Below are 12615 nucleotides of genomic sequence, written 5' to 3'. Positions count from 1 at the left end.
CTCCAGGTCCCAAAGAGGAGTTCCAAGGGCTGGGACACCAAAAACAAAGGGCTGTGTGCTGGTGTGCATCCCAAAAAAGCAGAAGAGCCCAGTGAGCCCTGGTCACAGCCGCACCCATCCAGAGAATGGAGCCAGGGGCACAGGCTGCTCCTCCTGGATCTGAGATGGAGCCAAGAGCCGGGACATGGAACACCAGGGAGTGTGGAAGCCCAGGAGATCCCTCCTTCCCCTGCCCTCCATGCCCCAGCACGACTAAAGGGGTTGCTTGTTCAGAAGCTGGCGAGGCCAATTAATCTAATGAGGTTTTGCAGCCAGAGACTATTGTCAGCCAAGAAAGGCACAGCGCTGCAGAGTGAGCGCACGGGTGTCTCTGAGAAGCCAAGGGAATTTGGCAGAGCAAAGCTCGTGGTAAAAGCAGGGATGAGGAGCAGCAGCAGGGATGGATCCTTTTGTTGTTCTCCACCAACCGGCAAGAAAATACACCCCCACAACAGGCTCCTGCAGCCAGCCCAGGCACCTGAAAACAGGGCCAGGAGCCATGGCTGCGGCGGCTGGGGCCAGGCAGATTAACTGCAGAGGGGACCTTGAGCAGCTGAGATGGTGACAATAACAACAACAAGAAAAAAAAAATCAGCAGCAACCCTCTCCCAGCCCAGCTGCAGCAGCTCTGCTCTTGCAAGATGGAGCAGGGGCTCATTTTGTATGGTAGGGAGCAGGCAGGAGGCTCCTCCTGGATAAGGCTTCCCTGGCCCTGGTACCCACTGCAGGCAGCTCTAACTACCACCACTGATAATCCTCGACCCACCTTGGCACAGCTGGTTTGGTACTGGAAGAGGCTTCTGTATAGATGGTGCTTGTCAGGCAGCTCAGGACCTGCTGGCTTTCTCCATCCCTTGGGTACCCACGGAGAGGACACAGCCCAGGTGGCCTCCACAGGGTGCTGGATGCAGCCAGGCTCCCCACATTACACCCCAGCAGCCCTGGGGATGCTCTGCAGGACACACGTTGTGCAGGCATGAGGGGCTCACCTGGCCAGCACCTCCCTGTGCTCCTGGGCAGGAAAAATGACAGAGTGGTGGGGTTGGAAGGGACCTTTGGAGATCATCTACTCCAACCCCCTGCTAGAGCAGGATCCCCTAGAGCAGATCCCACAGGAACACATCAGGGTGGGTTGGGAATGTCTCCAGGGATGGAGACTCCACAGCCTCCCTGGGCAGCCTGTCCCAGGTCTCTGGTACCCTCACAGTCAAGATTTTCCTTATGTTCAGCTTGAACTGTGCTCCAGTTTGTGCCCATTACCCCTTGTCCTGTCACTGGACACCCCCGAGCAGAGTCTGGCCCATCCTCCTGCCACCCCCTGCAGATATTGACCAGCACTGATCAGATCCCCCCTCAGCCTCCTCCTCCCCAGCTGAGCAGCCCCAGCTCTCCCAGCCTTTCCTCACAGACAAGATGCTCCAGTCCCCTCAGCATCTCTGTGGCCCTGCCCTGGACTCTCTCCAGTAGTTCCTTGTCCTTTATGAACCGGGGAGCCCAGAATTGCACCCAGTATTCTAGAAGTCACACAGAGAAGTGGCAGCAGCCCCTCAAGACTAAGAAGCAGCCACTTTACCCATGGCAAAAAAGCTCCCCAAACACATGCCAGGAGTAACACACACAGGCAGCCACTGGATAGAAAGGTTTTATCAAGTTTACAATTTAAAAAAAAAGGATCAAAAAATTTATATATATATTTTTTTTTTTTACATCTACATTACACACAAAAGTTTTTCCAATTGGGATCTTCATCCAGGGGTTACTGAGCTGATTATATTAAAAAAAAAAAAAAAAAGCAGCAGGAAAGCCTGGCTTACACAGCAACTGACAGGGAACAGCACAGACATGACAGGGGAAAGGAGAAGGCAACGAGTCTGCTTTTATTTTGCAGGGGGAAGGAAACCAATCGACAGTATCTTGCTCATGAGGTGTTTGTTTTGTTTTTCTTTTTAAATTATCTCTTCTCTAAAGTGGAGTTTCAGTGCTGAAACTCCTTTGGTCTGAAGGGAGTAAACCCCTGCACCCTGAGAGTATCCATCAAACATTGCCCTTCTGACCCCCCCGGCCTGGCTGGGTCCTCTGAGGGCACTTCCCACTTCTCCTCCCACCCTATTTTCTGCTCAGCAATAAACCCCTAAGATACAAGTGGAATAATTACTCTTATAAATATATTTATATCATGTAGGAAAATAAGGCACTTTGGGAGGGTTACAGCTCGTCTAATTCTATGACATTTTCTAATCAGGAAGAAAAATGGGTTAGTTTCTGAAATGAATTAAAATGAATGTTAATACAGTAATAAAAACCATCGGATCCATTTCCCACTTCAAGGCTTTGTTTAAAAAGGAGGAAAGCACAACAGCCCCCACCCCCCTCAAAATCCAACAACCATGAAACCTGACCTGGGGCAGCTGCATCTGCCCCACGTGAGGCCCTGCCAGCCAAGGAGCCCATCAAGGGCAGGTCCTTTCCAAAGAGGCACGTTAAATAAGTTCATGGACTGAAAAAAAAACAACAAACCACAAAAACAACAAACCAACATTATATATATATCTATCTAGCTATATCCTTTCCCTGAAACGACATTCCACACAGTTTTCTTGGCCATCTGGGACCTTCAGGAGCCCCTTCCCTCGATCTGGTCTGGTGCTCTGGGTCTGATAAGGAGAGGAGAAAGCAGTGAAGGTCACCGACTGCGGATGAGGATCCAGGCTGAGCCTGAGGAGCCGGGACCAGGCTTTCCCTGGGAGCACGGGAAGGGGGGTGGAGGGGGGAGAGGCTGCTGGGAGCAGCAGCCAAGCACTGCGGGTGAGGACACAGGGAGAATATTTAACCAGGAGCACGGTGCTGGGAAGGGGAAGGCAGCAGCAGCCTGTCCAAACTTGCACAACCCGAGCAAACAGCTTCCCAGGCCGAGCGAAATGGCTGCTCTGGCTCTGCGTCTCCCTACGGATACGGGTCGGGCTGGAATGGGAAAAAAGGGAGAGGATCCCAGCAGCCAGCTCTTGATTTTTGGCTTTGTGAAATGGTTTTGAGGTTCACCTGCTGTGGGAACAGGGGAGGAAGGAGTAAAGCAACGTGAAATGACCAAGGTGGCAGGGGAGCCCAGCGCAGGCTCTCGGCCCACACCAGTTTCAGCACAGCTGCTCTGTCTTCCTAAGGTTGTTTTTGGCACCTCTCCTCCTCCCCTACTGGTTTAAGAAATATTTCAGCTTACTTGGTGGCCCAGGGCTCTGTGATTTTGCAACGATCCTCAAAGGCAGCCACTCTGCACCAGTTGTTTCTCAGGGATCTCCACACCAGGCTCACCCCACTTGCCTGTTTGTTGGGTTTTTTTGCAACAAAAGGAGATTTTTTTGAAAAGCAAAAAAAACCCACAACAAACTGACCTTTCCCTACCTGTCCCCAACCCTTCCGTTTTAAGATCCAGCAGTTTTGATTCTCAGGATGCCAGTTTGAAGGCAGAGGGTGGTTCCAGCAGGCTTGCAGGGACAAAGCAGTGTCCCTCCTGCTGCCAGGGAAGGTCCCTGCACGCAGACGAGGCGCTCAGACTCCACCCAGATCACCCACACGTGGGGCAGCCTGTCCCCCAGGCATGGCCCTGCCTGCCAGAGGGTCACCAAGAATATGGCACTTCTATTTCACACGACAAGGAATACTCCTTCCCCTTCCCCACTGGGGGCTGAGGCTAGTTAAGGCAATTTAAAACTATCCCAGGTTTGGCATCTGCGAGCTCCTCCAGTCCCTGTGTGATAAGGCTGTCAGGCCAGGTTAGCTTGAAGGTCGCTCTTCCCAGGAACCTGTCTCCAAGAGGAGCCAGAGGAGGATGCTTGCAGACAGAGCAGAAAAACAAGAGGCAGTGATTCTCCTCTAAACCCCCCCCCTTCCCCAGCTTGCAGCAAGAATCAGTTTGCATTTCCAAGTCCCTCTGCTGCGGGCTGGCTGGCTGGCACCTGAGGGGTTTGCTCCCTCTTCCAGAACCTGAACCTGGTGCTGCTCAGATGTTCCCAGCCCATCGGGATGTCTCACCACCCTTCTGCATCCTGCCTAGCAGCTGAGCTGCAGACAAAAAGCTGATGGTGTAGCAGGGCCAGGAAACCTCTCCTGATTGTGCTCAGGGGTTGTGCTGGATCTCGGCTTGATTTGCACCCCAGAAAAGCTCATCCTCCAGGCCCTTATCTGCTCTGACAGAGATTAAAAATGCACACACACACACAAGGAATCAGGAAGAACTCCAATGGCACAAACTGAAGCCATCAATCAAACCCCAAGAAGGATTTTCAGCAACCTGGCAGCCTCGGGCTGGGCCTGGCGTTCCAGGTATCAGCAGCATCATTAAATGAGGCGAGCCAGAGAAGAGTGAACAGGCACAGGCTGGCAAAATACTTTACAACAGGGAAGGCAAAGAGGTTGGGAGAGTTTGGTCTTCACAGGACGTGCAGCTGGACCCACGATCTCCAAAAGGCTTTGGAATGGCTTTCTTGCATGACCCTGAGAGAGTCATGCCCAAATTAAAACACACATCTGTAGCATCGGGGTTGTTTCCAGATTTCCAAGATATGCTTATATTCTATGTAAAGTAATATAAAATAGCAATAAAACCTAGGTCAGCTAGTTCAAGTTCACCATTTTCTCCCCCTGCCAGTGCTGTGTCTGTAGTGAGCAGCCTGGGAATTCACAGGGCTAGTGAGAAGAAACGTTCTCTTAAAATCAACTAATGAATTGTAATAACCATTATGAGAAACGACGTAGGTCAGGTCTGATGTAACTGATGGGTTCACACACTAGATGTTTTTTAGGCACCCAAATTCCCCTCCTTCTGTGGAAGGGAGGAGGAAGCAAAGGTCACACCAGCATTTTTTTTTTTTTTTTTGCTACTCTGTGTAAAAATTATGGTCACTTTGCTAAGAAAAAGCACCTCTCCAAACTACTTGCAGCATTGCCCTCCAGAGGCCAACACGCACCAAAGTGTTCAGAGGACCCATCTCCACCCCATCTCCCCACTTCTGGGTTTTTTTTTTTTCCTATTTTCTTTTTTAAAACACACTCTCAGCAGGATTTGGGAGAAATCAGCAGAGCTTCACCACAGCTCAGAGCTGACCACACAGCTGTGTCTCAGTGGTGGTTCTGCTCTCCCCAAAGCAGCAGGAAAGCCAAGCAACCGTTTTGCCCCGACTCTTGCACCTCTTGGTGTGAGTCCCCTTTGGCAAAGCAGGAGATTTGAGGAAGGTAAAGGCAACTTTTTAGAAGAATAATTTAAAAAAAGGCCCTCCTCACATTGCACCCAATGCACTCCCCTAGAGCCAGGAAGCACACCCCACACAGGGTAGTCTGGAAATAATAATACTGGGGGTCAGGAGGGGAAAGAATTGTGCACTGTTGCCAAAAAACTGCCTATTTGACAGTGGGATGCAGCAGAGAACAGACATTTAGAGCCCATTTTCTTGCAGCACAACCAGTTTTTGCTGAAGAGCCATCAGATCAACCGTCTGCTGTTGCAGTGAGAAAACTAGCTGAAAATGTCCTTCATCTGAAAGGCCACAAGGCCACAACAGGATCATCCATCTTTACTTTAAAAAAACAAATCCCTCCAGGATGGAAGGTTCCTCTGTGCTCTGCCTGGTGGCATCAAGGACCTGGAGGTTTAGCTCTCTTAAATAAGCAACCGTTACACCTCCTCCAACTACATCCCACCACCACATCCTCAGTGTCCACGAGGAGACCTTTTGGAAAGGCAGAGCACCAAGTCCTGCCAAAGCCAGAGGGGGAAAGGAGAGGGGAGACGCGCTGCCGGTTGTCTGCAAACCCTCGGCAGACGGGGTGAACAAAGGAAGTGGTGGAAGGTTCGGCCACCCCGATTCTTGAAAGGTGATGTGAACCTCGGGAGAGAAGGGGGAAGAGGGAAAAGGGGGGTGGGGTCGTGGTTAATCCGACCATTCGTCCTCGTCGAATTCCGAGGAGTCGTCCTCGGAGTCGCTGTACTCCACCGCGATGCGGCGCGACAAGATGGTGGCCACGTCGTTGCCCACCACGTCCCGCTTCTCCTGCTCCCGCTGCTCCTCCACCTTGCGGAGCTGGAAGCCTGTTTGGGATGAAGGCAACAGAAGGGATCATGCCAAGGCTTCAGTCACAGGGGAATCTCCCAAGAAGCCACCCCTTCTGATATAATCCTCTGAGCACGGCAAGGCAGTGAGCGTTGGACACGCTGTGGGAGAGCGGTGATGGCGCAGTGACAATCAAGACAGGCTGGGTGGGCAGGAGGAATGGGAAGGGAATTGTTTCCATGCTCCTCTCTGGGGTTGCACCACTGCTCCACTCCCAGAATCTGGACCACACCGATTCCAGCCCTGCCACCTCCAAAGGTATGAAACCTCATGAGGTTGTCATCAGGGTGGGGCAGACAAAGCGGGAGCACAAGGGACAGAACTGAAGCAGCCAGGCAGTCACACCACTGCTCCCGAGATGGCTCCCAAGTGGATTCCATGCTCCACTTGGATTCCATGGGGGCTTTCCAGAGGCAGGAGACCATAACACCTTACCTTGACGAATAGCCGAAAGCAGATCACTCCTGGCATCGCTAACCGCAGGCAGGGATGACTTGGGCTTGGAGGCAGAGGTGTCTGAGGGGGGAGGAGGAGGTGGGGGACCATCCAGACCACCAGAGGACAGAGGTGGTGGGCCAGGGGGAGGTGGGGGTGGAGGGGGGGGTGGTGCATTCCCGCTGCCCGGCTGCGGCAGCAGAGGGGGCAGCATGCTGGCATATTCCACTGCTGGAGGGGGAGGAGGAGGCGGGGGGGCAGCAAAGTCGGGGTGAGGAGGGAAGGAAGGGGGTGAAGGGGGTGGGGGGGGTTCCCGGAGATGGGAAGCCCATGGGAGGAGGTGGAGGGGGGGTGTTTCCTATTGGTGGTGGTGGGGGAGGTGGTGCTGGAGGGGGAGCGAAGCCCGGTCTGGCTGCTGAGGGGGATCCGATCGGAGGAGCCGGTGGAGGGTGACTCGGGCTAACCAGGCTGGATCTTTTGGTCCCTCCAGAACCAGAACCTCTTTGGTTGTCTACAGGATAGCTGTTGGAAGAAGCAGGAGAGAGAGAAATAAGGCTATTATTAGTTGTGAGGCCAGATTAGACTGTGCAATGTTAATGCAAATCATGTGTGGGTGTCGCAGTCCAGACAAAACTCTAACTTCCAGCTTCAACTGGTGCTTCCATGAGACCTCCTCACTCCTTGGTCTGAGCTCCCTCGCAGTGTTTCTTTTGGCCTACACCACCAGAACGAAGGCAAGCTTCTAGAGACTGGCAGAAATGCTATCACCCATCCCATCTCCCAGGCTGACACGAACATGAGCCATCTCACCTCTCTATCAGAGGCTGGGCGTCATGTCTGAGCAGCCTCCTGGCTCAAGAGCTCCTGCCACTACCCCTCCACACTGAGGTCAGGCTTTGACATGCCAGGCAGGGATGTCTACCATGATAAATCACACAAGGACTGGTGGGTGTTGCCAGGAAAGCATATGCTCTGAACACCTGCTAGGAACAGATCTCTGCACTGGGTTCCATGGCTCAGAGCTGGAGGGCAGCAGCCGTGTCTCGCCGTGGGGAGGGAGGAGGAAGACATGGAAACCCAACATGCTCTTTATGGAAAACACAAATTCATGAGGGACTGAATCTCCCAATTATGGAAGCTGTGTCCTACCAGAAAACACTACTGCCCATAAGATACTGTAACATCCTATCTATGTGCAAAGGAAGTCCTAAAATGACATCTCCTTCCATGATAAAACAGAAGAAAGGAGGCACATTTGCCACCAAAACGTCACAGTTTTTAACAGTGCACAGTGCTGATCCAAGCCCGACTACTGGAGATCAAACTCAGTTCCCAGGGTTCTTTAAAAACAACCACCACAACAAAACCAGAGCAAGGAGATCACTGTGGCTAGGCAGAGATCTGAGCAGCTGCATAAGGCAGAGTAAGCTTCATCTGAAAGCTCCTTTCTGCTCTGCCCTAGAGGAATGTGCTGCAGAGTGGAGTGCTTGGTCTCTTTGACACATCAGAAGAGGCTTTTCTGCAGCACTGCTGCCTTTGGAGAAGATGGAGACAAGCTAAAACAGTCCTGTCTATCAGACATACTTTCTCCTGTTAGTCTTGGCTCTGTTTTAGTGCCTTAAAAAAAAATTTAAATCTTCTCTCTTCTTTCAACCTTTGTGTCTTGAGCCACTGCTGGACCTTAAGTCTCATCTCTGGAGGTGACTGGAAGTCACCATTCCATCCCATGCAGACCAGCTGTCCTGAACTTGCTCTGGGAAGAAGCCAGCTGGTGTACTCAAGTCTCTTAAGTTGAACTATATCTACATCTTCAGCATTTGTCAAAGATCACAGGATAAATGGTAATGAAAACCAGAGGTGAAATACAAGGTTCTCTGCAAAGGTCCATCAGGAATGTGTCTACACACCCTCAAACAACTGCATTGGAAAACCCACCCAACAGAGCAAGACCATTAATTAGGATCCCACTCTTTTAGAAAGTGAAATAGGGACTGGAGCATCTGCCCTTTGAAGAGAGCTTGGGAGAGCTGGGGCTGCTCAGCTTAGAGAAAAGGAGGCTGAGGGGGGATCTGGTCAGTGCTGGTCACTATCTACAGGGGGTGGCAGGAGGATGGGCCAGACTTCTCAGGGGTGTCCAGTGACAGGACAAGGGGCAATGGGCACAAACTGGAGCACAGGAGGTTGAACCTGAATATGAGAAAAGACTTCTTGACCGTGAGGGTACCAGAGCCCTGCGACAGGCTGCCCAGGGAGGCTGTGGAGTCTCCATCCCTGGAGACATGCCAGACTGATCATGTTCCTGTGGGATCTGCTCTAGGGGATCCTGCTCTTGCAGGGGGTTGGACTGGATGATCTCCAGAGGTCCCTTCCAACCCCCAGCACTCTGTGATCCTGTGAAGTCTGCTCTGTAGTGCTCACCCAAGCCCATTCTCCCCTTCCATACAGGAACAACGATGGTGGTTGGGATTTCTGGAGAGCTGTGCTGCCTGGGCCTGCAGTTGCACTCCCCCTCCAGCCAGGAGCGTTCCTCTCCAACAACCCGCCAAGAAGCTCCGCTGAACTATCTCAGCCTGTCTCATGTCACTCTTTTACACCACCTACTCTCCGTTGGTGACAGAAGGGATCCCGTAGGCTTACCTAAATTCCACCGGGGGTGGAGGCAGGCTGTCATCTGGGAACGAGGGAGGTGGTGGCACAATAGAGTCAGTCTGTGGTGGTGGCGGGTAGCAGTTCACCTCCAGGCTGTCGTTGGAGCCGATGCTGCCGTTCTGATACACCGTGTTGGAGGGGTAGCTGCACGGCAGCAAGACAAGGCATTTATTGCAAGAGTTCAAGGCAGTGTTTAAAGCTCATTTCCTCCCCCCACTCACAAGAGCTTTGCCTCCTTGGAAGGGTTACACCGAACCAACTGTGCAGCAGCTCAAGCACCCAACAGCACTGCTGTTAACCAAGCAAGCTGCAAGGTTTAGAAAGGAGGTTTTCCAGCAGGAATGGCTTTTCCCTACACAGTGGGACCTGCCTTTAGGTGGCACCTTATCAACCAACACAACAGGACACACAAAACCCTTCAAGCAATGCTGGAAAACAACAGAAAAAGAGAGTCTATTTCTCAAAGCATCCTATATGAAGAATCACACACAGCTGTATTAGTTGGCTCTGCATAATTCTTTGGCTGGGATTTGCCCAGATGCTCAACTGTTTGTTTATTGCTGGCACATAGCAGAACAGCAGGAGTGTGTGTTTCAGTGAGCAAGAAAACACCATAAGCAAAATAATGTAAGCATTGATTATAGAAAAATACTTATAAGAATCATCACAGAACAGTCTGAGTTGGAAGGGACCTTAAAGATCATCTAGTTCCAACCCAACCCGGACCTGAAGGACTCCCAGTCACCACGGGTATCTTCAGTGGCAAAAAGAGAAGAAGGAATCAAGATGTCAAAAAATAAGGAGAACAGAGTATCAAAAAGAACCCAAGAAACAGTGATGTCTTTAAAATCAAGTATCCAAAGCTGAAAGTTGAGTGGGAGACTGGTCTCTTCCTTCAGTGCTATTTCAATGAGCTCATCTCACAGTGGGATGGTGGAACCACCTCATCCTTGGGGCCTCTGGACCCCCAAGTGAATTCAAATGCAGGAAGAAGAAATCAGAAGAGCAAGAAAATGGTGCTGTTGCACTGCTCAGTTCCTCTGCTAGAAACCCAACCTGTTATCCTATTAAACTAAAAGCAAGTTTTATTTTTAGCTGGAGAGTGTGATTTAAAGAGAGATATTTCTTATATGAAAGGAAGCTGCAAGGGAGAGGTGCATTGTGGGGAATTTCAGTCTCCTTCCAGCCTTGCTGGTGTCAAAAGTTAAAATGAATTCCCAAGCCAGAAGTGCTAAAGAGAGATCTGCAGCTTGAAATACTTGGCTGGGGACAGCCCCCACTTCAACTTGAGGGTGTGAGGAGCAGTTTGTGAAATGGAACAAAGCAATCCCACAAAACCACCCTGTTCCTCAGCAGAAGGTCCAGGGACTCAGTGTGATGGGCAGGGGATTGCCATGGGGTAGGGAGCCAGAGCTCCCAGGGGCTCTCACAGACTAGTTTGGGTTGGAAGGGACCTTAAAGATCAGCCAGTCCCAACCCCCTGCATGGGCAGGGACACCTCCCACCAGCCCAGGCTGCTCCAAGCCCCATCCAACCTGCCCTTCAACACTGACAGGGATGGGGCAGCCACAGCTTCCCTGGGCAACCTGGGCCAGGCTCTCACCACCCTCACACCCAAGAATTTTCTCCTCATGTACAAACTCAATTTCCCCTCTTGCAGTTCCAATCCATCCCCCCTTGTTCTCTCCCTCCCTGCCCTTGTCCCAGGTGCCTTCCCAGCTTTCCTGGAGCCCCTGCAGGCACTGGAAGCTGCTCTAAGGTCTCCCTGGAGCCTTCTCTTCTCCAGGCTGAACACCTCCAGCTCTCCCAGCCTGTCTCCAGAGCAGAGCTGCTCCAGCCTTTGGATCATCTCTGTGAACTCCTCTGGATTTTTTCCAGGAGCTCCACGTCCTTCTTATGTTGGGGGCTCCAGAACTGGACACAGTACTAAGCTCCCACCACTTCTGTACCCACAAGCCAGGCAGTTGAGAGCAGACTTGCTACCAAAGCTGCTCTTGCTACCTCGTTCAAGCTCCCTGATTTATTTAGCACATTTTTAAAACCAGCAGATGGATTTACATGGGGGAATCTGATTAGTGGTGGTATTGATCTGTGCTGTGCAGAGCTGTAGCAGCTGCAGAGCTGGGTGAACTGCATGACAATCACCAGCACCCACTCCCCCTGCCTGGGGAGCTCAGCAAAGAGCCCCAGACTTGCTTACCCAGCAGGACCGTGCTTATCCTTTGACTCCACAAACTCCTGTCCCATTTTCAGCTTCTCCCACTCTTCTTTCCTGGTTTTGATTTTCCGTGGATTCACATTTCCTCGGTTTGGATTCTCCTTCTTCTCTTTCTAAGGGAGGAGGAATCAAACAGAAGCCTTAGTTTGTTTTCAACTCACTGGCAATAGGGAGGGCCGGGACAGACCTGTAGCAGTTTCAAGAAGACAGAGTCTCAAAGAGAGAGAAGATTTTTAATTTACTTTCCTGATGGCTGCAAGCTCCACAGATCTCCCATACCAAGAAGATGGAGCACCAAAAAAAGACAGACAGCATCAGATTTTCCCAGTGCAGCCCAGACATGATGCCATCATTACTCCCTGGCACTATCACCTTAAGGGCAGAGTGAAAGTTCAGTTTCCCACCTCAATTCAGGTTTTTTTTTTTGGCCTCTGTGTCAAGCCTGATCAATCTCACCATCACCTTGCTGGTGTTAAGTGCTCTGGGTGGCAATATGGACACTTGCCCACAAAGAACTGGCCTCACTCTCTGTGTTCTAACATGCCCATAATCTCTACTTTGGGATTTTGACTGAAAAATCCTGATCTGTTTGGATATTTAATACTCTAAAGCTAAATAAAGCGTGCTCAAACTGAAACTTCTGTGGTGTGAGTTTCAATGTTGGTAAACACGGGTCCAAATCCCCAGGCAACCAAACCAGGAACTCCACCTGGAGTTTGCAGCTTAAATGAATCATGTAATAGAATCACGGGATAGTTTGGGTTGGAAGGGACCTTAAAGATCATTTAGATCCAACCCCACTGCATGGGCAGGGACACCTCCCACCAGCCCAGGTTGCTCCAAGCCCCAGCCAACCTGCCCTTCAACTCTGCCAGGGATGGGGCAGCCACAGCTTCCCTGGGCAACCTGGGCCAGGGTCTCACCACCCTCACACCCAAGAATTTCCTCCTTATGTCCCTCCTCAATCTCCCCTCTTCCAGTTTTAATCCATCCCCCCTTGTTCTCTCCCTCCCTGCCCTTGTCCCAGGTCCCTCCCCAGCTTTCCTGGAGCCCCTGCAGGCACTGGAAAGTGCTCTAAGGTCTCCCTGGAGCGCCTTCACAGTTTTGTTAAGCCTCCCACTTGCCCCTAATTTAACAGTAGGGTCTGATTTTGCACTCCAGAAGGGATATTTT

The 12615-nt window shown here is 51.4% G+C and overlaps 1 protein-coding gene across 1 annotated transcript in view; it reads right to left on the bottom strand.

The window, feature by feature from the left end:
• Positions 1–1665: 1665 nt before the first annotated feature.
• The window catches only part of WASF2 (WASP family member 2), a 37029-nt gene continuing 26079 nt past the window's right edge, over positions 1666–12615 (bottom strand). The window contains 5 exon segments of the mRNA XM_051637838.1: positions 1666–6118; positions 6576–6882; positions 6884–7097; positions 9213–9368; positions 11425–11555. Of these exon segments, the coding sequence (XP_051493798.1) occupies positions 5961–6118; positions 6576–6882; positions 6884–7097; positions 9213–9368; positions 11425–11555 (966 nt within the window). The 3' untranslated portion in view covers positions 1666–5960.

The sequence above is a fragment of the Apus apus genome, chromosome 21, assembly GCF_020740795.1.
Source record: "Apus apus isolate bApuApu2 chromosome 21, bApuApu2.pri.cur, whole genome shotgun sequence".
NCBI classification, from domain to species: domain Eukaryota; kingdom Metazoa; phylum Chordata; class Aves; order Apodiformes; family Apodidae; genus Apus; species Apus apus.
The sequence above is the reverse complement of the archived record's forward strand: the minus strand, read 5'-3'. Positions and strand labels throughout refer to the sequence as shown.